Source organism: Oryza glaberrima, chromosome 7 (assembly GCF_000147395.1).
Source record: "Oryza glaberrima chromosome 7, OglaRS2, whole genome shotgun sequence".
NCBI lineage: Eukaryota > Viridiplantae > Streptophyta > Magnoliopsida > Poales > Poaceae > Oryza > Oryza glaberrima.
In genome coordinates this window covers 14,490,805-14,514,725 of record NC_068332.1, presented here as the reverse complement: position 1 = coordinate 14,514,725, position 23,921 = coordinate 14,490,805, and the positions used below count along the sequence as shown (strand labels likewise).

The 23,921-nt window shown below is 38.7% G+C and overlaps 1 protein-coding gene across 1 annotated transcript; it reads left to right on the top strand.

Moving 5' to 3' along the window:
• Positions 1-13,335: 13,335 nt before the first annotated feature.
• Positions 13,336-17,329, top strand: LOC127779861 (uncharacterized). The gene is made up of 3 exons (XM_052306783.1): positions 13,336-13,548; positions 13,652-13,857; positions 16,822-17,329. The coding sequence occupies exons 1-3, from the start codon at positions 13,459-13,461 to the stop codon at positions 17,081-17,083; spliced, it is 558 nt and encodes a 185-aa protein (XP_052162743.1). The 5' UTR covers positions 13,336-13,458; the 3' UTR covers positions 17,084-17,329.
• Positions 17,330-23,921: the final 6,592 nt, after the last annotated feature.

Here is a 23,921-nt window from a genome sequence, read left to right as displayed (position 1 = left end):
AACCACAATTATGGATTTGAAAGAAATGTATAATGCAGCTATATGACCAAAGGAACATAAGTAATTAACGCCAGCACTTACATGCTTACAATATGGCAAAAGAACATAAGTAAACCCTCAATCCAAGAGCCTCATAAATTGGACCTCAAATAAAAGGCAAATGTCTCATTGCAAGATAATCTATGAGAAGAACAGAGAGGAACCTAAAACATGGCAAAAAAAATTGCTACGTGATGTTTTTTTTTCCTCCATCTGAAGACTTACTGCTAAGAAGAACTTTAGGCCTAGATAAAGACAGATAAGGACATTATGATCTGCTCCCTCCGTTTCAGGTTATAAGATGTTTTGACAAACTGTTACAAGTTTAACTAAGTTTATAGACAAATATAGTAATATTTATAATACTAAATTAGTTTCATCAAATCAATAATTGAATATATTTTCATAATAAATTTGTGTTGGGTTGAAAATGTTATTACTTTTTTCTATAAACTTGGTCAAACTTAAAGCAATTTGACTTTGACCAAAGTCAAAATGTCTTATAACCTGAAAGGAAGGGAGTATCTATCTATTATAATATTTTACTAAGACAGACTTGAAAGAAGGCACCACGTTCATTTTGAAAACCAGAAATTGTCACATAATTATTTGGAGAAAAAGAAAAATATCTTAACCGTTAGATCATGGTGGGTTCGGATTGTAAAAGTGTAGATCAATTGATATTGTTCTATATAAAATACAATTATATCTGCAGAAATAGAATTTAAGAGTTGTATATGAAATCTAGAGCTTATAAAATAGAACCTAAGAATCATATATGAAATTCAAATATAATTTCACATATAATGGTACCTATATAAATAAAATTTTGGAGTTACATATTAAATCTAACTCTATGTGAATTATCTAGCAACGGGCAAAACTGCAGTTTTGCGCAAGGCAATCCCCCTAGTTTAACATGAAAAATAGCTATGAAAGCTCAATAGAGATTAACGAAAACCATTGCCTCTTTATTAATATCACAAATTGCAAGTTTTAGTTCTAGATATCATTTGTGAACTACCTAGATTACATAGTCAAACTATGATGCTAGAACCATACAAAATTGTCATCCAATAATAAACCATGGAAAGTATGTATCTCCGCCTAGTGCACTGCCCACTTCCGTCACTTTGACTAGCACCATCGTTCAGCCTGCCCTTCACATGATATTTGCACCTCTCTCCGCCACCAATAGCTCCCTCCTCTTTTTTTTTTTTTTGACAAAGAGAGTTTTATTGATCTTAGATAATTACATCAAAGGATACAATCATTCTAAGACTACCCTCGGTCTCTGCATAGCTCCCTCCTCTTGGGGAAGGCGATTGAGGAATACTCATTGAAGAAGTTCATATCATTTGGGACAACCTTCTTCTTGTAAAAATGGAGGACTGACATCACATCTGGTGCACATATACTGCTCTCTCTGTGGCAAGCGTTGGTGGCACACCTAGTAGTAGTTAGCGGTCGACCGGATGGTAGATGCCGGAGAGAAGTTTGGAAGTTCCAACCACAACTAGCCACAACCGTGATGAAGGAGGTGGACATTGAAAAGTCCTTCAATTTGAACAAGAAAGGGAAACAAGATTAAGCCAACCACGGAACAAGCCCGACCACGGTTGCTCCTCCCTCCTAATCGGTGACTAATAGCCGTCAGAACTGGAGGAGGAAAGGGTCAGCCGAGAGAAAGCATGAGTCGTTTTTGAGTCACCTCATCAACACGGAGATAGGGGGAATAAAAAGACTGAAACTTTAAATACAAATTTAAGGAGGAAAAAAAGAAATATCAATAAGAAGTAAAGTGGATTACCGAGAATAGGGTAAAATTATCCAAAAAATTTAGGGTTTAATTGTGCCAAGCGATCAGTTCGAGGAAGTACCTGAAATAATTTTCTTTATTTTATGGAGAGATCATAAAAATATTATAGTCCCTGTACAAAATTTGTAGACGGAGAGTAGTATGTAACATAGTTTTAAATAAAAGTTGTTTCACATGGTTCGAAATTATCATAATCTACGATAATACCAAACAGAAATTAAGAATATAACCATGGTTTACATCCTCTACTGATTTCACAGAAAGCACACCCTTCAGGGAAAAAAAAAAGAAAGGTTAGGAAAGGAAACGAGACAGATATGGTCTGACGCACTTGATACGTGAGCCGGTTGCCAAAGCTTGAACATCCCTTTTGGTCGAGTCCTCTGATCCTCTCACGCAACAGTGATGAACAGTGCGTGCAAGCGATCGATCGTTGTCAAACATGTGCAACACACACAAATGCACATAGCACACTGATTGTCCAACGAGACGAATATATATAAAATGTGGTGGTGATATACGAGGACAAACTACAAAGGCATATATATTAACATGCGACATTAATTAGTGGTAGCATAATAACATCAACATTGTTATTGTTTGTGCTAAGCCCGCGAGCTTATTAGGACGCTCTTATGTGTGGCCGGGCCCGATTTGGTGATTGTTTTTGTAGTACAGGGCCGAGCTGTCCGTACCGAGATTTTCCTTTGCGTTTCACGACGCCACCAAGCGTCATCACCGGGCGCGGCATGGGAACGGGGCATGGGACAGCAACGGCCGACAACGCAGGCCGGCAGCCGGGTGCGCGGCGCGCACACCGAAACCACCAAACCCACATTTCGTCCCATAACATAAAAGATTTTAACTTTTTCTTATACTATTTAACTATTCTGTCTTATAAAAAAAATGAAATTATTATTTATTTTATTTGTGACTTACTTTATTATTCAAAGTATTTTAAACACAACATTTTATTTTTTATATTTGCACAAATTTTTTTGAATAAGACGAGTGGTCAAATAGTACAAGAAAAAATCAAAATCCTTTATATTATATGACGGAGCGAGTAGATATAGCTTTTTTAAGATGTTTTGGTCTATCTATCAGTACAAATTTAGACGCATATACGATGAAGTACTCATGCATAAATCTCTACGTCTGTTCTCTATCTCTACTATTATAAAAATCTATTATAAAAATTGAAGTTGTTTTTGTCAGTATTTTAATACGTCAACCGTATTTGAGTCGGTTTTTAAATTCGTTCGCTTTTGAAAATACATATCCGTGTTTGAGTTGAATTTTAACTTCGTTTACTTTTAAAAATGCAAAAGAAGTCGTATAAGAAATCTATGTAATAAAACTCGCATGCTAAATTGAGATGAAAGTCGTACGCCTAATTACAGCTCATGATTTTCTAAAAAAAATATCTAAGCGAATTCCCACGATGAATTTCATTTAGCTAAACCGTATAAATATAATAAAATTAAAATATAATTCACATGTTACAACGCACGGGCATTTTTTCTACTTACTTAAAAAGTATAAAATATTTCCGTCGTCCATAATAAAAAAAGAGCGGAAAAAAAGTCACGCAAAAAATAAGGGATTTGCTATAGAGCAGCCTGCTGTTTTTTTTTTTGTTTTTATCAGCCGAATGTTGGCTAGACAGTCCAAATAATAAAACACCATCGAAAAAAAAGGCGAAACAAAAGTTCGGAAAAAATACAAGGAAAAAAAACGCCGTCCAAAAGAACAGCAAAAAAAGTACGATTCGTAATCATCGCAAAAATAACAGTGGCGGAAAAAAGCCATGAAAAAACAAAACAACGCATATGTAAAGAAAATAAAAAAACAGCGAAAAAAACGTCTCATTGGTAGGCAACGAAAAATAAGCCGGAAAAAGAATCCCAAAAAATGCAGAAAAAAATCATCCGATTTCTACACCACGGGAAAAAATACCGAGTCACAATAAAAAAAATCCAGCAAAAACAAAAAGACGTGTCCATAAAAAAATTTAAAAAGGATGAAAAAATATTTGTCAAACAATGGGATATTGTTTCACCAAAAATATGTTTCATTGTTCTACTCATTACATGAAATGTTCCAGAAGATACAACATTTAATAATATACGGACCGCAACACCATCAATGAATATATGAAACTTTGAGTCATAATGAATGAAACATAGAAAAAATATCATATGCAACATGTATTATATTTTACAAATACCTAATACTTTTTATACCACGTCTGAAATATCAAGCTATAAGCATTGAAACATCACAAATTACCAACTAAAACATTCTTAAAACATGCTATGTGATATTTACAAATAAACTAGTGAAACATTATGAAATACTTATTGAAACATCTAAATAAAATAATTGAAACATAAACAAAGATTTATTGCTACAAAAAATGTTTTGATTGGAATATAGTCATATCGGATCTTGTTATAAAGATTTAACTACAATAAATATAATAGTGGAATCGAATCACAGTTTTAATATATGGTTATTTGGAAAAAAACATTTGAAACTTGTTAAAAAGCTACATGCATGAACAACAAGTAGTATGTCAGCTAACTGATGAAAGAGAGAAATGCATTGGTTGTTGAAAAAGAAACGACACGTACGTTGGTTCTAATTTGGGGCAAGTGTTATATGGTGCGTCTGGTCCGATCTTTTTCGCTGGATCGGACGTTCGACCGTAAGCATTTTTCTATGATTCCATGAGAAAAAGTTTGGCACAACGTAACGCGAGAAACAAAAATCCGGTTCCACGCAACGAGAAAAAAAGCGATCCGATTCGAGGGAAAAAAATGGCAAGAAAAAACGCAGCCTAAAAAAAGGTTCGTGAAAAAAAATCATTTCGCTCAACATTTAAAATCTGATTCCAGGAAAAAAAAGTCGTCCCGGAAAAAAAACCTCTTCGACACCCCGCAATGTTCTATATATCCTATCTCTATGAAGAGCGAAATTTGTTTTCTTCGTTCATCAATTTCTTCTTCATATCGGTTTTTCGGTGATGTACTTTTTGGGTTTTTTCACGCACGCATTGACGTACTTCCCGAGTCCCGCGGGAGTCCTCCGTGCGTTACTAAATCAGTTTGGGTCAAGTTTTTCTGCACGTATATATCCAATTCGTGATCACAATTTGATTTGATAAGTTTCAAGAATTTTTTTTGTCCATTGGTAGAGACAACATCCATCCAAAGATCGACCGCATCGGTGCTGATCAAATAGGATGCCCACAGCCCACAAAACTTTCCTTGAGCTGAGTCTGCCAAATAAAAGCCTCATCGTGACCTAAACTCCTCTCGCCACCTAGCTCATTGCTCCCACCAAGCAGCCAAAGCTAATCACCGCGAGCCCGTGATGTACTCTCGAGTCTCGACTATCATATCGTCCATACGATAATCGAGGCGAGAGAAAGTTTCTATGCATCTATCCATAAGATTTAAATTGGTTCAACCAAACTACTCTCTCTACTCGTTAAGAAAATCATTTAAAATAATATTTAAGTTAAATCTTAGGAATATAAATTATAAATAACTGTCAAGTTATTGAGTTTGAAAATATAAAAATTATATGAATATATTTGTCTTGAAAAATACTTTCATAAAAGTATACATATATCGTTTTTCAATAAATATTTTTATAGAAACAAGAAGTCAAAGTTGTGTTTTGGAGAACGTGTCGCTGTCCAAAACGACTTCCTTTAGGCTCTTTGCGTCGTCCAAATAGTGTCAAGTCTTAATTTCAAAATCCAACCTATGACAAAGGTCCATAATTTCAAAAAAAAAATCAATAGCTCTAACTCTTTCGGATCGGTTATCGATTTATTTGACTATTGATATTTCATGTGTAGTTTGATGTAAGTAGCTAAATGAGTGAGGTGTAGTTACTAATTTAAGTCTCTCCAGTCCTCTCACTTAATTTTATCGTGGTCTTATTTGCCTTTCACGTTTCTCTAGCTAGATATGATATATTGTAACTTTTCCAGTAGCAACGCACGAACACTTTGCTAGTCTATTTAAAATCTGAAATGTCTCCTAATAACAGAGCAAGTGATACTCATGCCGTACTACACACTAGTACACATACACAAAATATTTTTCCGTGTGGTCAAAATGCATTTTCCCGTACGGAGGTCCCGCCTAGCTGCACCTAGGTGTCTACGAAAATCCATATTTTCGCGTGCGGGTGGCCCAACCGCACGGGATAATCCATCTTCCCGTGCAGTCGGGTTAAGTGGACCGTACAAGATAATCAATTATCCCCTGCGGTCAAATTATACCGCCCGCACGCAAAAAAAACAAAAAAAATAAAATCCAAAAAATCCAAAACCCTAACGACCCTAACCCTAGAATCGCTAGCTGCTGCCGCATGTGGCCACCGTCGTCCTTGTCATCGCCGTCGTTGTGCCGCCGCCGCTCCTGACCGTGCCGCTTCCGAGCCCTCCGATCCCGACCGCCACCGCGACTGGCCGCCGTCACCGCTCCCGGGCGCCTCCTCCTCCTCGTCGTTGGCGTGGCGCAGATCGGCCGGTCGCTCGCCGTGCCGCCTCCCGCCTGCTTCCGTTTACCGCCTTGTTGGCGGCAGCAGCGAGCCGGGCGCCTCCCACGCCCGTGCGCTCGGTGGGGAGGGGAGGGGAGGAGAGGAGAGGAAAAGAAGGGAGAGATGAGTGATTGAGGGAGAATAAAAGGAAAAAGAAAGAGAGGAGGTGAAAATTTTGAAGTGAGTGAGAGGGAAAAGAGGGAGAGGTATTTTCGTGTGCGGTCTACTTAAGAGGCCCACACGATTTTCACATGCGGGCCTATTAAGGATCCGCACGCAAAAATGGGAGGCCAATTTTTCGTAGATGCACGCGAAAACGGTTCGTCTGGGAAAATGGGAGTTTTCAAGAAAATTTTTTTTTAGAGTGACAATAACGTAAAATACTACTACCTCTGTTTCATTTATAAGACTTTCTAGTATTGCCCATATTCATATGGATGTTTTTTTTTTCAGGGACATTCATATAGATGTTGCATACCTAGATTCATTAACATCATGCTAGAAAGTATTGTAACCTGAAACGGAGGGAGTAGTAAAATATTTCAGATCTTGGAATCGAAAAGCCAACGTGCTCCATTAACATGTTGCTACTCCTAATTAAGTTTTTTATAGGACTTATCCTATTAGTTTGATGATAACCTTCCATCAAAACAAATCTAATACTACAAAATATAACGTATCTAGTGCTAAAAATCTGTATAAGAACTCTGTTCAGATCCGTGATACCTTTTAAATCTCGTACTAACTTTGACTAGTAATATGCCCGTGCTATACGCTACGGGACTATTCTATTTATCTTTATTAACATTTAAAATTTCATGTTAGCAATTTTTTTATGATATGTACAATTAAGCTTTAATTCAATTCATGCCTTAATCAAATATATTTCACAAAAAGTACAATAATATGATATTATATAGGCACAATAAATCTGGACCAGAATTGATTACATAATCACTTAGTATACAATATAGAGGGCAATATACGTTTAAAAGTATGTTTAAAAAGTAAATGAGTTATTTCATTAATTTGTTGCGGGTGTAAACAAGTACAAAAACAAAGCATTTGATGCCTATGTAGAATAAGGAATAATTAAGAATTTGCCACTCTTACGAGTAGTGATAAAGTATTTGTCACTGGACCCGCATGTCATTGACATATGAGGGCCCACATGTCAAAGAACACGAGTGGCAAATAATTAATTGCCACATCTTAAAAGTGGCAAAAAGTTAAACGTGAGCAATGCTAGAAAGTCTTATAATCTGAGGTAGTACTTGAGTAACCGTAGATATGCACCAATTTTTTAATGATCCATTTGAACATAGATTTTTTTTTTTTTGCAAAATTCTATGTTCTAAGATTCACATGGTAGAAAAAACAGGGAAATGGGTAAAACGGAAGATTTGAAGTGGCATGCTTCTCCAATCATACGGGAATAAAAACACAAGAAACAGGATAGGAACACTTTGATAGTACCATAAGAAAAAGAAATGAAAGTTTAGCAAGAGATCATACCCCTTGTTATTTTTCCTATAAAAGCAAAGCGCAGGAATACAATCCTATTATTTTTTTTCTATCTTTTCATATGAATAAAAGGGGAGATATAGGGAAAATTTCATACGAACTTAAATTGTGTGAAAATCATTTACCGACCCAACTGGCGCGTCTATTATGTAGTGTCCAATAGAGATTATCAATCAGCAAGCGGTACAAAAATTTAGTACAAGTTTCTACAATCATATTAAAAACATAATAAGTTGTAAAAGAATCAACCAGGGTTTTCCATCCCATTCACAGACCAGCATGTTTGACATATTAATAACTGAATGTTAACCAGAAAACATTTCATTACCCAAAGACTAACCTTTATTTAATGCAACCCAACAAAATAGTATAAGATATTAGTCCTTTTTGCGCGAATATAAGATATTAGTCCTTATCCTGCTGGTGAACATTTAATTTGTTACTACCTTACTGGTGGCCATTGCATACTCCCTGTATTTGGCACTAACCTGTACTGGTCGCCTTCCTCCATCTTATTTTAGGTTTCTACTTTACCATAAATACCTGTAATCTTTTCAGTTTTTCACAACGTAATGCTTATCTGCTAAAAAAACTGAGTGTTTCAGTTGCAATGGAGAAAGTTAGTACAAGATTCTATGCATATCCAAGAGTGTTCAGGTTAAGAAGTGCAGGGCTAAAAACCTCATATTTTAAATTTGGCCATATTAAACCTAACAAATAACATAATAGTATTTCTGGGATAAAAAGGAAATTTAAAATATGAAGCTCATCATCCCACACCATCCTGAATTTGAAATATTACAGATGACATTTGACCATATGGACATGGCTTCGTCAAAGGCCTTCAAGTAAGGAGTACTAAACAGCATTCTGTATCTTTTCTACCTAATTAAGCTGTACACTTAAATCCTATTCAGGGTAACAGGTTCTTTCAGAAATACTTGCCGCAACCAAAATTATAGTTACTCATTCCCTTCTGCTATGATGGCTAGTGATGCAAGGAATACAACATGTATGGATTGGGAAAATATCATCAGGACTGAAGTCACTGAACTGTGATTCAAAACTCAAACTCAACTCCAGACCTAAAACATTCAGACCTCAATTTCAGTGATAAAAGTGCAGATCATGTCATGCATTGCACCACCTCTGTTCGTAACAAGGCACTGAATGGTTCTAAGTTCTAACGTTCAGTGCACGGGATTTGATCGTCATAAATGCATCAAAAAATAAAATAAAATGTGTCAACTTTCCATAGAAACAACAAGGTTCGTTGCTGTTAGTATCCCAAGGACAATCTATATGAAACATCTGAAATTTATAGATAACACATGTGAATTCAGAGCAAGACTTTAGTACTGGAAGTTGTCGAATAATGTCAATTTAGAGCTAACACATGTCAATGTAAAGCTAACATCTGAAATTGAAAAATAATGTGCACTGCTGGAAGACTAACGAGTACTGAAATGGTGTGCTACTTAATAGGGTACTGAAATTGCAAAATATAGTGCACTGCTGGAAGATTAACAAATACAATTAAGCATGGTTGAAATAGTAAATAAGAAAACAAAAGCTGCTCACCACAATAAACCGGTCTTCTGAATTAAGTAAATTGTATTCCTCTCCCACTCAGTACGTTTGATAAGCTTTGAGTCGGTCAAATTCAGTCACTCAATTTTCGTAAATTAAGTTAAGTGGTCTATCTGGATGAAGCAAACTGGAATTCATGCAACTTTGGAATGTAGCCACATTTTCTAAATAGAAGCCTACTGATTTTGACATCACCATTTCACCAGATCATTTTTCGGTGACGCCTACTTATTTGATCTTTATATAATTTTTAGGTTAGTACTATAATAAGACTGCCATGTTGCAGCTTCCAGGTAGACATTATTTCTTGCCATGATGTGCATGATGCAATTGAGATAAATAAATCATGGGCAATTTTTTCTCCTATATAAAGACAAAGATGAAAATATCCCCTTCATATCACGAAAACTGAACCCTGATTAATGATTAGTTTTCCCGTTGCAATGCACGGGCACACTATTAAACACATACAACCACAGAATTGGTGTCCAAAACCAGCTATATGACAGGTATTTTTGCCAAAAAAAAAAAAACACCTATGCCTCAACCTGTAAAATGAAGTACTACATGTCATCGTCGTTTGCACTAACCTTAATCACTGTCCCATTTTATTTGCCAACATAAAACCAGCTAAGCTTGAGTGAACGTATCCGCCGGTAGGAGTCAGGGACTGTACACAGTGGCACGAATCCTATGTACAATAAAAGCTAGCCATTTTACCGCAAGAAATATGCCAAGATGACATGTCGTTCATAGTAGTTAGCAAACACACAAGGGAAACAGGGGAAAAAAAGAGTAGAACCTACAAGTGAGGAGGAACCGTCGTCGGCGGTAAACAGCAAGGGGTCCCAAGAAGCAGGTCGTTGGCTAACGACGATTTTTGATTGGGTAGCTTATGCTCCTGCCAGATGACGAAGTTAGTGTGCAAACCAATCATGATTAAAATAAAAATGAGTATATTCAAAATTCACTCAGAACAACCCAGAAATGATATCGCCAAATTCAGAAATATTCAGAGAGGAAAGCCAAATTCATAAATATTCAGACGAACATTTATATATGTTGGCGCGATTGTTGGCGCGCGAAATTGATCTGCGCAGCAACACGATACTGACCGTGCTTACGTGACGATCACCGGATGCTTTCCGAGCAAAGCAACAAAGATTCCTCGCTTTCGTGAAGGAGAACCGACCGTTTTCTAGCGTAAAACGACGAAGATCCACCAAACCCTAGAGCTTGGCAGTAGAGAGAAAAAGCACGGGAAAGAGAAAACAGAAATAGATGAAAAACTAAATAAATAGATTGATTTTGTTCGATTGGTCCCTTCCAATCGGCCATGCACCTGATATATATACAGGCGTGCTCCGGTCTTTTAGCAACCATATATGGCAACACATATTACTCCTACCGTCCTAGCCGAATACGGAATCAAATCTAACAAAAGTTTATCTCTAACTCTACCAAAAACAAATACATATGCCTTCACGGAAACCTCATCTAACAGCAACGCAGCGCCGTGCATGGGCCTCCATCTCTATCATGCAAGCAGAGCAAATCTTCTCAGCCCAACGACACATCGCCATGCATGCAACTCCTGCACGATACACATCCTGACGCAACAAAGCCTCTCCATGCATGCAAAGCCCACGTGCTGTACCTGTTAACTTAACACACAAATTCCAAAGAAAGCAATTAATTAAGCAAACCACTAACTAATCAGTAATTTGGCAAACCAAATAACCCAACTAGCCAAATTACAGTGTTAACAGCGATGTCCTTCGTTGGTCAAATGTATGCCGAAGCAATGTGGGGCATCGGCGGCGTCTGGCGTTGCCGGATTGAGAGGCACCGGCGGCGTCTGGCGAAGCGGTCGGATTGAGACGCGTCGGTGGCGTTGATCTGGAGGACGTTGGGGAGGGCCGAGGAGGAAGTTGACGGAGCAGCTTCCGTCGAAGTAGGGGATGGCGCCGTTGTTGGTGGAAGGGCTCGCCGTCGATCTCGAGTTGGCTGGCGAGGTAGGTACGAAGCCACGCGGCGTCGGGGTTCGGAGGCGGCGGCGTAGTGGGGGATCGGTCACCGCGACAAGGAACTGTGCTCCGGGCGAGAGGGATTGCGCATGAGGGGATGGGTGGGGGTCACCGGCGATGATCGATCAGCGGCAGCGGCGGCTGCGCTCGGGACAGAGGGAGCGATGGGAGAGAGGGAGCGGAGATTGCGCGACGGCTGTGCTCGGGAGAGAGGGAGCGCAGATTGTGTTTGCGCGTGAGGAAACGGGAATGGGAATTGGGAAGCAGAGAGAGGGGCGATCCGGGAGGGGCGGGGTTTGCAGGGAGAGAGTATGGGGGAGGTGGGAGTAACGTGGAGCATTGGATTTGATTGAGGCGATCCTGACCGATCGATGAGGAATGAGGATGTAACACACTGTTGGTGAATTATAGGGTAGATTACTGTAGAAAAGAAAGAGTAAAGGGCACTAGGCACGCGTCGTGGTGCTTGGGCGATTGTCCCGTGAGAGGGTGAGACGGTGAGAGCTAATGAGGAGCACGGCCAACCATGCCCCGCCACAACGCACCAAACGCAGCCTGGTGCGCCGCACACCGAAACGACCTAACTAAACTAGGCGCGGCACGCAAAGCTGCCGGACGCAAGTGCTCGCAGAAAATTGCTGCGAAAAAATTGCCGTACTAAATAAAAACAACTCAATTCATCGTCAACATGCTCCACTGACACAGGTATCCCACGAGCAAATTTATCACGAGCATTGCTTTATCTTTTTTAAGTCAAACTACTAGTTTGAGTTTACTCGCTCCGAATTAATAATTTGGACAAGAACACAGTCTCTAAAAACAATTTTAATCATATTTTTCATTATAATATAAAAGTATTGGTATATATATATATATGATTTTATTACATTACTTTTTAAGCCTAATCGATACATGTAATCATCATATTTGATAGACAAATATTTTAAAACTGATTTATAATCAAAGGTTCTAATGTTTGATCTCATTCTTATCTAAAACGATAAATATTATCAGCCCGAAGGAGTAATCAAGTTTATAGAAAAAATATTAATATTTTCAACACAAAATAAAAATATTATTAAAATATATTTAATATTAGATATAATGAAATTAAATTGGTATATTAGATATTACTAGAACAAATGTTCGTTCGTTGCAACGGGTAAGGCTATTTTAATATTATTATTGTTATATGTTTTAGTTAAGGTAAAATCTACTGTGGGAACTCGTTTGGATATATATATTTTTAAGAAAATTATGAGCGGCAATTAAGAGTCCGATCGTCTTAGGTTAGCATGCAAGTTTTTTAAAGAGAATTATTATACAATTACTTCTGTATTTACGAAAGCAAACGAACTCAAAAAACCGACTCAATACACATCTATATTTTCAAAAACGAACAAACTACTCATACTCGAATGACGTACCAAAATAACAAACATCTTAATAATTTTTATAAAGTAGAGATTAATTATTTTTATAAACTTAATTAAATTTAGCAAAATTTAATTCTAAAAAAGTCATACTCCTGCCATCCCCGTCGGAACTCGGAAAGCAGCCACCAACCCGAGGCGACGTAAAAATCAATAAAGAACTCCCCGACAGGTGGACCCCATCCCTCGCTCGGTTAGACCGTCCACTTCCACACTCACCAGTCACCACCGCACCAGATCGGTGAGGTGATGTGCTACCGCGCGCCACCGCCTCTCCACTCTACCACACCGACACGCACACCCAGCTAATCTCCCTCTTCCCCAAGCCAAAAAAAAAAAAAAAAAGACACGCTCACCAGCCGCAGCGCCGCGCCCCTCTCTCTCTCTCCTCTCCTTTTAACTACTACTCCCCACGAGGAGCAGCCGCGAACACCACACACCACCTCACGCAGCAGCAGCGGCAGCAATGGCGTCCATCATCGTGCTCGCCTCCGTCCTCCTCCTCGACGTCATCGCCTTCGGCCTCGCCGTCGCCGCCGAGCAGCGCCGCAGCAAGGCAAGCCCCCCCCCCCCCCCTCCCACTCACCCCCTTCCTTTCTCCTACCGGCCTCTGGAGGAGCCGTCTGCTGACGTACGTACGGGGGTTGCTTTTTTTGCAGGCGACGGTGACGCCCGACTCGGAGAAGCTGTACGACTACTGCGTCTACGACTCCGACATCGCCACCGGCTACGGCGTCGGCGCGCTCCTCCTCCTCGCCGCCGCGCAGGCCGTCGTCATGCTCGCCAGCAAGTGCTTCTGCTGCGGCCGCGGCCTCAAGCCCGGCGGATCCCGCGCCTGCGCCCTCATCCTCTTCCTCTTCGCATGGTAAATCACCATCACTCCGCTTGCTACTACTCGATCGAATGCTTCACCACATTAACCAAACAACATTACGAATGCTTTGCCTCTTTTTTCTTTCTACTCATATTTTGGGATCTCGCGCCTCTTCGTTGCTTGCTTCTGGATCTGGGTTGCTGGTAGTTTAATCTCCGCGGTAATTTTTAGCTAGATCTACCACTTGTGGTTTGAGCACAGAACGCGCAGCTTCAGTTCAGATCCGGTTGTTGGTGGGCAATTAATGGGGGATGGGATCTAGTGGTTTGAGCAGATCTACTGCAACAAATGCTTGCACATAAGCATTTAGTGAGGGGAGGATCTAGAGGACAATTATTGGATGGTTTATTTATGCTGGATTGGCTATTAATTTAGAGCTCATAACCATTTTGCTTCAGTGGACCGGGCCTATTGAGCTGTTCTGCTCATTCACTACCTAATCAGTTAGTATAATTTTAGTCTGAAAAAACTGACATCAGTTCGGGCAGCTGTTATTCAGAAGCAAAGAGGTTCTTCCTTCAGATCTATTAGGTTTACTATCTCTTTCATGCTAATCAAAAATATATTTTAAGCACATGACTGCTGCCTCATTCCGCTGATTGTTGGTGAAGGGTCAAATTGAATTGTGGCACACTCAAAGTGGTGATTTGTTGTCCACTTATGAGGAAATTAGTACTACTATTTTTTTCAGCTCGCACAAGAGGCCGCTTTCACTTTATGGGGGCTTTTAACTATTTGCCACTTTTAGATTTGGCAAATAACTACTCCCTCCATACTCATAAAGGAAGTCGTTTAGGACAATGTTTAAGTCAAACCTTGGGAATATAAATCATAAATAACTCTCAAGTTGTTGAGTTTGAAAATATAAAAATTATATGAATAGATTTGTCTTGAAAAATACTTTCATAAAAGTATATATATATATATATCACTTTTCAATAAATATTTTTATAGAAAAAAGAAGTCAAAGTTGTGTTTTGGAGACCGTGTCGCTGTCCTAAACAACTTCTTTTACGAGTACAGAGGGAGTATTTGCCGCCCCTATCTCAATGACATGTGGGTCCACATGTGTCTATGACATGTGGGTCCAGTGGCAAAAAGTTAATTGCCACATCTAAATGTGGCAAATGGTTAAATATTCCTCACTTTATGGCAGCTCCTCTGTCACAAAAGCTAAACAGTTAAAACTCCAAGAGTGGGGGAGACTTGTTCACTTTTCTTAGGCTTGGTTTAGTTCCCAACTTTTTCTTCAAACTTCTAACTATTCCATCACATCAAAACTTTCCTACACACAAACTTCCAATTTTTCCTTCACATCTTTCTAATTTCAATCAAACTTCCAATTTTGACGTGAACTAAAGCTGTGCTTTTGCATTTCATTAGTCTCACGGAAGCTCTGTATACAATTGAACAATTCTTTTCTGGGATTTTAAGGTAGTACCTCCCATTCAAGAATTTATCCTTTCAAAGTTGCAATAGTTTACTTGAATAAGTGGTAGATCTACTGGACTTCTACATGAGTGGCCTGCATATGTTTAATTGCTACTCCTACATTTGTGGCTGCATATGTCCAACTGCTACATGAGTCACTGCATATGTCCAACTGCCTCAAATTTACTTTCCCCACAAAGCGCAAAGTGCTTGTCACTGGTTGCTTTGTACTACTACTAGGTACTTCCTCCGTTTCACAATGTAAGACTTTCTAGCATTGCTCACATTCATATAGATGTTAATGAATCTAAACACTATATATGTCTAGATTCATTAATATCTATATGAATCTAGGTAATGCTAGAAAGTCTTACATTATGAAATGGGGGAGTAGGATTTAACAGTTGAACTAGTGTTCCTACAGTAGGTGCACACTTGCACTAAATATTTTTTATTTTTTAATTTAACATTACGCAGACGTTGATAACAACTATTTTGGGTGTGTTCGGAATCCCCCTTTCCCAACTCACCCCTCTCTTTTTCCGCACGCACGCTTTTCAAACTGCTAAACGGTGTGTTTTTTTTTTAAAAAAAGTTTCTATACGAAAGTTGCTTAAAAAAATCATATTGATCCATTTTTGAAAAAAAAAGCTAATAGTTAATTAATCACGTGCTAATGGACTGCTGCGTTTTCCGTGCGGAGAGTTTAGTTCCAAACTCCCCCCTCCAGCGAACACAGCCTGTCTTGTTCCGTGGGTGGTACCTGTGCTATTAATTAGCTCATTGACTTTAAATAAAGTAATGAGACCATGTTACCTGGCCTGACACAGCTTACTATACTAGTTTTGTGGGATCATAGGGAGTAGTATTTAATAGTAGCCATGCACTTGTGATTATCTTTTTACAAATTATAATTGATTTGTGTTGTTTCTTTAATGAATTGTTAAATTAATTAACTTGGTTATATGGTCTTCCTTGAAATCAACAATTGGGATATCCCAAAAAAGTTCTGAAGTCAACATCAATTGAAAGCTTGCTTTCTTGGTGTCCTTGACTAGCCAAACCTTCATGTAGTGTACACCTGTCATAGTCTACAGCCAAATGTCATCAAATCTAATTCCCTTCATCTTCCTGCTCTGACGATGCTTGTTGTGTCCATCACTACATATACTTAAACCAGAACTGCATATCCATCATATTCTAGGTGTTCCAATATGAACAGATGTTTCAACACCTATGGTTTAAAGATATACTGATATGCAACTGTGCATCCGTTCAACAGTTTTTGTTATGTTCCCTTTTCCCGGTGCTTCTTCATGTTCTAATCTATTGGTTTTTGATTGACCAAAGTACATAGGGTAAATGGTTTAGTTTTGCTTCTCATTTCTGCATTTATTTGAATTTAACTACTACTGCCTGAATCTGTAATATGGAAAAATTAGGGTATACGCCAATTAATAAGTCAAATCAAATGTACTTGCCATAAAATGATTACTCAATAAGATGTTTTCTGATCGTTGGCAGGTTGACCTTCCTCATTGCTGAGGCATGCTTGATGGCCGGATCCATCCGGAATGCGTACCACACCCGGTACAGGGGGATGTTCGTTGGCGAGTCCGTCTCCTGCGAGACTGTGCGCAAAGGTGTCTTTGCTGCTGGTGCGGCCTTCACCTTCTTCACAGCCATCCTCAGCGAATTCTACTACGTTAGCTACTCCAAGTCCCGCGATGCTGCTGGGGGTGCCCCGTACGGTGGCTCCAACATTGGCATGGGCACTTACAGCTAAAAGGAGCTTGCTGAACAGGATGATCCGGTCCTTGAGCTTGTTGGATTCAAGGTGGAGCATGTGGTCGTGGAGTGCATTGTTCTTGTTAACACATTACCTTAGTTACGGTGTAATTGGTTGGGGTTTACTATCCCGTTAGGTTGTATGAGATTACTTGGTTGGGTTGTACACTATTCGGATTATTGGATTGGATTCTGAACATGGAATACACGTATCCTAGTATGATGATGCGCTATTGCCTGCTGACATGGTCATCTCTCTTGCTTGATGTAATCTGTCACCAGATCTTCACTAATACGAGATGCTGGTAAAATGGAGGTAGCATGGTAGTCATGTGTGTTATTAGTTGACTTAACGCACACATTGAGTTATATGACTATGTATCACAGTTTCTGGTCAAAGTAAAGCTTCACAAATTCTGTTTTATTTCTGGCTAAACGAAAGGGCGTTCTTTAAAAATTCGTATCAAATAATTTACTCATGCTGGATGCGACATTTATTCATCTTTAGAACCATAAGAGCAAGTGCTATGGTAGATGCGACTACCATCTCTAAATTTATTTATATCATTCACTGATAAATTAAGAGACAACTCATACAATATGTTAACTCTAGTACACAAATACCAATATCTCTAATACTCTCACGTTATTCTTGAAATTTATGTGGAGGTTATCACTTGATTTAGGGGTGGCTCATCATCTCTCTTCTCACTTCTCTTATCTACCTCATCACTCAATCCGATGTGACATTCTTTGGGACTTGCCCTGAGGGAACTAGTACCACCTTTCCCACTAAGGCTCTGTTTGTTTCAACTTAAGATTATTGTAATCTAGATTATTGAACCAGATTATTATAAGCTAGATTATAATAAACCGACATAAAATAAGCTGTTAGTTGTTTGTTTGGATTATTATATGCTTGTTAGCTGTTAGCCACTCAATAATCTAAAATAAACTCCTTTAAAGCGGATTACTAGATTATAGTAATATGGCTTTATAGATTGTAATAATATATCATAATAAGCTATCTGTTTGTTTCAGCTTGCTTATAATAATCCAGATTATAACCATCCTAAGTTAAAACAAACAGGCCCTAAATTGTACTCCTTCATTCGTACTTTTTAGCCATTTCAGTTTAGGTTAAAATAAATTTTTTCGCCTCTTTCGTTTATCTTAAAATAAATTTGAGAGCTAAGTTTCTTATTTGATAGGCTAAGTTTCTAATATAAAATGGCTGCCATGTTAATTCAAGAAAATTTTGGCTGAATTGGTTTGTGATGATCGTAGATATGAAGCTGTGTTCATCTTATGCTCTCAATTTAGTATCTTGTTAATTTAATTTTCAGTTTTAATGTAACTAATCAATGAGTTGTAATTGATTTGAACTTTTTCTAAATTTAGTTTAAAGCATTATAGTTAAAAGGTAACCAATGTATTTAATATATGATTAAAATTTTGATATTTATAATATACTAGCTAAGCAATAACCTATTAGGTAACGAGGCCATACATGCATTTTTTTTAAAAAAAGGAACTTACTATCAAACACAATTTTACATAGAAAATGATATAGGACGAAATTCATATGTGTATATTTATCTAAATAAAAAAATACTTTAGTCAGTTTATCGTATCTTATACTCCCTCCATTTCTTTACAAGTCAAACTTACTTTTTATGTTTGACTAAGGTTTATAAAAAAATAATATTATTAAATTAGTTTCATTAAAATTAATATTGAATATATTTTGATAGTATGTTTGTTATGTGTTAAAAATGTTTCTATATTTTTTATAAACTTGATTAAACTTAAAAATGTTAACTTAGGAAAAAGTCAAAATAAGATATAAAAAGGTCCGTTGGCCACGGCACTTTGCCGCCTCCCGTACGCATTGCAATTGTGCCCCCAACGCATTGACTAGAGAAGATGCTTCGATGTAGATGGTGACCTGCGTTCACCTATAGATCGACCTCGATATCCAGACATCGTGATAGGAACGGTAGAATAGTCAGGACGCCATATAGTATAGACCATATTATCTACGTCGTATTGGAGTAAAATGTTTTTAGATAAATTATAGTTCGAGAACCACACTATATATGTAGTTATTTGTCCACAAGCTGACAAAAAAAAATACTATCACCGATACATTTTCTGTTTTATAATTTTACATATGTACCCATGGTTTAGACAAAAGCTTTTAAAACCACTGAATTTTTGAAAAAAACATATTCAAGTACACATGCCTTTCCCTTTTATAAAAAAAGTAGAAATGTATTTTTTTTAACAAAAATACCATCATCACCGTATTATTATTAGGTAAAATTTGCTACAGGACACTCAAAAATCATGTAATTAGCTGAGAGACCGCAAAAACGTGACACTGCTCATAGACACTATCAAAGTTGTGCAATTGGCCGTAGGACACCGGACGTATTATTTTATCATTTCCAGACTGAAAGTGGTGAGTTTTTTTTTTCAAAATAACCGGAGTGCCCCTGTGCCTCACCATCTATCCTAGACTTGGGTCCCTGGTCGAACCAAACCCGGTCGGATTCATCACCTGGTGTTGGCGGGCGGATGAGCACCCTGGGCACAACACCGGCGAGGCGAGCGGAGCTCCACATGTAAGCCCCTCTCTCCCTCTCTGTTTCTAGATGGGGCAGCGGAGCGGTGACTCGTCGTGCCGGCCCTGGCCCCTGCACACGACCGTGCAGCGTCGTCCCAGCCGAGGCATCGCACCAGCCCGTGCCTCGCCGTGCCGGCGCCAGCGCTCTCCCTCTTCCTCAGGCTTGCTTGAAGAAATAGTAGAGAGAGAGAGAATGATGGAGAGAAAATAAAAGAGGAGAAATTCCCTTTCCACAATCATCAAAGAACCGTGTTGAATCAAACACTACAATAGTACAATTCCTTCAAATCCACCACAAATTCAGAGAGGAATTAAATCACAAACTCAACCAGAGGAACAAACAAATCAATCGTGTAATCACTAGCAAAGCTAGGCACAGCCATGGGGATGCCCACGACAAGGTTAGCACTAGTAGTTCTTGTCGGCAGTGGCAAGCTTGCACTTGACCTTCCGGAACACCACCGCCGGCGGCGCAAGCTGCAGCTTGAGCGGGCATGTCGCGGGAGTTTGCACTTGGTGTAGTGCGCCTGGTACCTGACCTCGCCGGAGACTGTCACCTCCACCTTGGATTTTGCCTTTTCAAAATCCAGTATCCTGTGTCCCCTAGCCAAGATAGGTTGTAAGTATACTGTATTTGTTTTTGATTTTTTTTCTAGTAATCATGTGATACTTGACATAAATCAGATGCAATTACCATTTTTTTTCACACTGTTTTTTTCTATTCTGTTCCAATGTAGTCATGACTAAGGTTTCTGCCTTTTGAGGATGCTTGAGTGTCACAACGGCAGGACTCTTGTTAGATACAACACGGTATTTTATTCCTTTGTTTGACATTTTTTTAATTTTTTCACCCTATACATACATTTTTTCTGCTTCTAAAAGCTGACTGTTTGTATGTTTCTCTTCCTCAGAAGGACATGCGACAATACCGTGCGATGATTTGCCACAGGCTGTTGTACCACCGCTTCAATGATCTACACCCTCATCGCGTCATTTGAAGAACTGTCATTTTTGTTATCCTTTGTTGTTTGGGGGCAAAAGTGCCAAGATGTAATGCCAGGATGTAGACTCTTTTGTATAGGTTCCCTCACTGATCTTGATACAGTTTGCACTAAAACTAAAGCAGTGTGTTTTGTAGACTGACACTCCCTAGCCAAATAGTATCATTTTGTAGTTTGCACTAATACATGTGATTTTCAACTTACTAACTCATATATTTCTTTGAAAAGGTATCTTTTTCATCCAACTTGATGTTCTAGATCAGCAACCCTTCTTTTAAAAAAAAATTCAACTATGATGCCTATGATGTTTTTGCCAATAAGTCACCATGCTGTGCCATTTATCAGGTACTTACCACACTGGTATCAGCATGGTATTCTTTTTTAGCTAATCATTTAGCATGCTACCATACTGGTACCAGGTATCAGCCTGGTACCATACTAGTATTAGGTAACGGGTACCATACTATTACCAGCGTAACACCCTGGTATCAGGTCCATACTGGTGTACCAGGGTAATACCCTGGTATCAGGTACCAGATACTAGGTATCAGCCTGGTACCATACTACTAGTACGAGGTACCAGGTACCATACTGGTACCAAGGTATCACCCTGGTATCAGGTACTAGGTACCATACTGAGGTACCATACTGGTACCAGGGTATCACCTTGGTACCTTTTTTTACACCAGGCACTTGCATGGTACCATATTGGTATCAGGTACCAGGTACCATACTGGTACCAGGGTATCCCATTTTGTACCAGGCACCAGCATGCCTTTTTTTATCAGGCAGAGCATATTGCTGGTACCTGGTACTAGCTAGATGAAACCAGGGTGTACCAGGTATCCTTTTTAGTTAGAAAAATAATTTTTTTGGCTCATAGCACAAATTCATATGCATAACTGCAACATGTCATAACACAATGTACTTATGTTATAGCACAAATATTCATAAACGCAACATATCAGAACACAAGTACACTTTTGTGCCCACATTCATCACAGTGATAACATAATTTTCTTAGCCACACCACAACAAAGTATATCAAATATTACAACACCATTGTTTTTTTAAAAGTAGAAGCATAGGAATGTTTCATTTTTTTTGAAGAATCACATGAACTGTGGGGTTTTACCACCTGGTGGGATCATCACAATCCTGCATATAAAAAGAGGACAGTACCAAAATCATCAATCTTCTTCTCTTTTTTTTTTGGCGATGCAAACATGAATAAAAATTGACTATTTTTTGTTACCTCATATTAGCACGCAGAGCCTTGATTGCTAGATGATATCTTTTCATGGCTCACCAAATAGCTGGTATCATCAAGTTTTTTCTTCTTAGAACTTGCTGCTATCACTTGGCGTTTTCTTTTTACGGCCTGTCGAACCGCTGGTGTCATCAAGAACAGATTTCAATCTAGTAGAATTTTTAGGTCTACCCCTCGAAACTTTCTTTTTAGGATCCTTTAGTCTAGTCACATCTGCAACAGAATCTTTGCTACCACTTGTGGCATTGAGTTCATCATCACTAGTGTTGCTTGCAAATCATCAATTGTCTTCTTTGCTAGGTCATAACCTTGCTTTGTTTTATAGGCTTCAGACGCAACTGTTGCTGATTTTTTACAGAGTGAAATATATCTCATCTTCCAGCTTGCTCCTTCATCATTTTGTGCTGGTACAAGAGTACTTGTAGCGTGTTCGGATCCTCTTACTGTCCAACGATCACACATATATTTTTCTGGTACCACATACACATTCAATTGTGTCATCACTTTTAAAACATGTCCACACAGTATCTTATCCCTTTGAAATTTTTTGCAGGCACAACTGTAGGTTTCATTGTTTATGTCATAATGAACCAAGAATTTCTTGCTGTCATCATCCAAAATTAGCTGCACAAAATATGATCCAGGTTCCGGCCCCATTTATTGTTTTGTATTTGGTAGCTCTGTATAGCATTTCTTGAAACTCCTCAAACATTGCACGTGTATAGAACTTTGAGGCTTGTTCTTCCATTGGATAGATAGACCACATTTTTGGGTCTGTTTGGACTATTATAAACCGCTGATTGTCATCCCTGTCAAGACAAGATTGGGCAAGTTTCTCATATTGGAAGATGAAATTCCTGATTGAATCAGCTGGATGGACAAAATCTTTGAATAATTTGTTCATGCTCTCACTCCTTTGGGAGGTGCTCATGAATGGGAAGAAGTAATCCATGAAAAAACAGGGGACCCACTTTTTCCTGTTATCATAGAGGTGTTGCATATACTTGTTCCCACACAACTCATGTCTATCAATCATTGCATCCCAACTTACATCAAATTCTTCTTCGTTCAAAGAATTATCAATGCATGACTTCAAGTCTATTTCAAACCCTTCCTTGCCGTTTAACAGCACACCAAGGTTGGTACTACCATTCCTATGCACATGCCACATACAGCACCTATGAATAGTTCTTGGCAGCACTTTTGCAATTGCAATCTCCATTGCTTTGTCCTGATCAGTCATGATGCATTGTGGCTCTTTCCATCCATTGCTTTCAAGAATGTTTCAAACACTCATTCAAAAGTTTCAACCTTTTCATTTTTTAGGAATACACACCCAAATAGGACAGTCTGGCCATGGTTGCTTACCCCGATTATCGGAGCAAATGGGAGGTTATACTTATTTGTGCAGTATGTTGTGTCGAAGACGGTGCAATCACCAAATTTCTTGTATGCTTCTTTTGAGGCACCATCCACCCAAAATAAGCTACCAACCGTATTATCCGAGTCTAGTTCCATGCTATAGAAAAACGATGGATCTTCTGCTTGCAATTCCTGGAAGTACTTGATGGTTTCAGCCATGTCTCCGTTTGTAGTAGTCCGTTTTCTCATCAATGTCCTCAGATTGCTAACATCTTTTTTTGTGAATGGTATGTTACGCATGGTACCATACAAATCAGACAGGACAGACATGATTCTTCTAGTGGGGATGTTGTTGTTGTGCAGTAATTCTATTAGCTCATAGTCTTCATCCGACACGTTACGGTGTGATTCTAGGAACCTTAGAGAATTGGGGCTCAAAGGAGGATGATTGTGATCTAAGTCTACTATTGTCACCACCCACTTTTCAGCCCTTTTAACAACCACCATTCTCGCCTTACAATCAGTTTTCCGTATGCTGTTGCACTTCCTGGATCTGCTTCCAATACTTGATTTT

What these genes read in the sequence shown, in the direction of transcription:
- LOC127779861 (XM_052306783.1), top strand. Translation starts at nt 13,459, where the DNA reads ATGGCGTCCATCATCGTGCTCGCCTCCGTCCTCCTCCTCGACGTCATC. An exon ending in CCGAGCAGCGCCGCAGCAAG is followed by an intron (nt 13,549 to 13,651) that starts GCAAGCCCCCCC and finishes CTTTTTTTGCAG; the next exon opens with GCGACGGTGACGCCCGACTC. An exon ending in ATCCTCTTCCTCTTCGCATG is followed by an intron (nt 13,858 to 16,821) that starts GTAAATCACCAT and finishes GATCGTTGGCAG; the next exon opens with GTTGACCTTCCTCATTGCTG.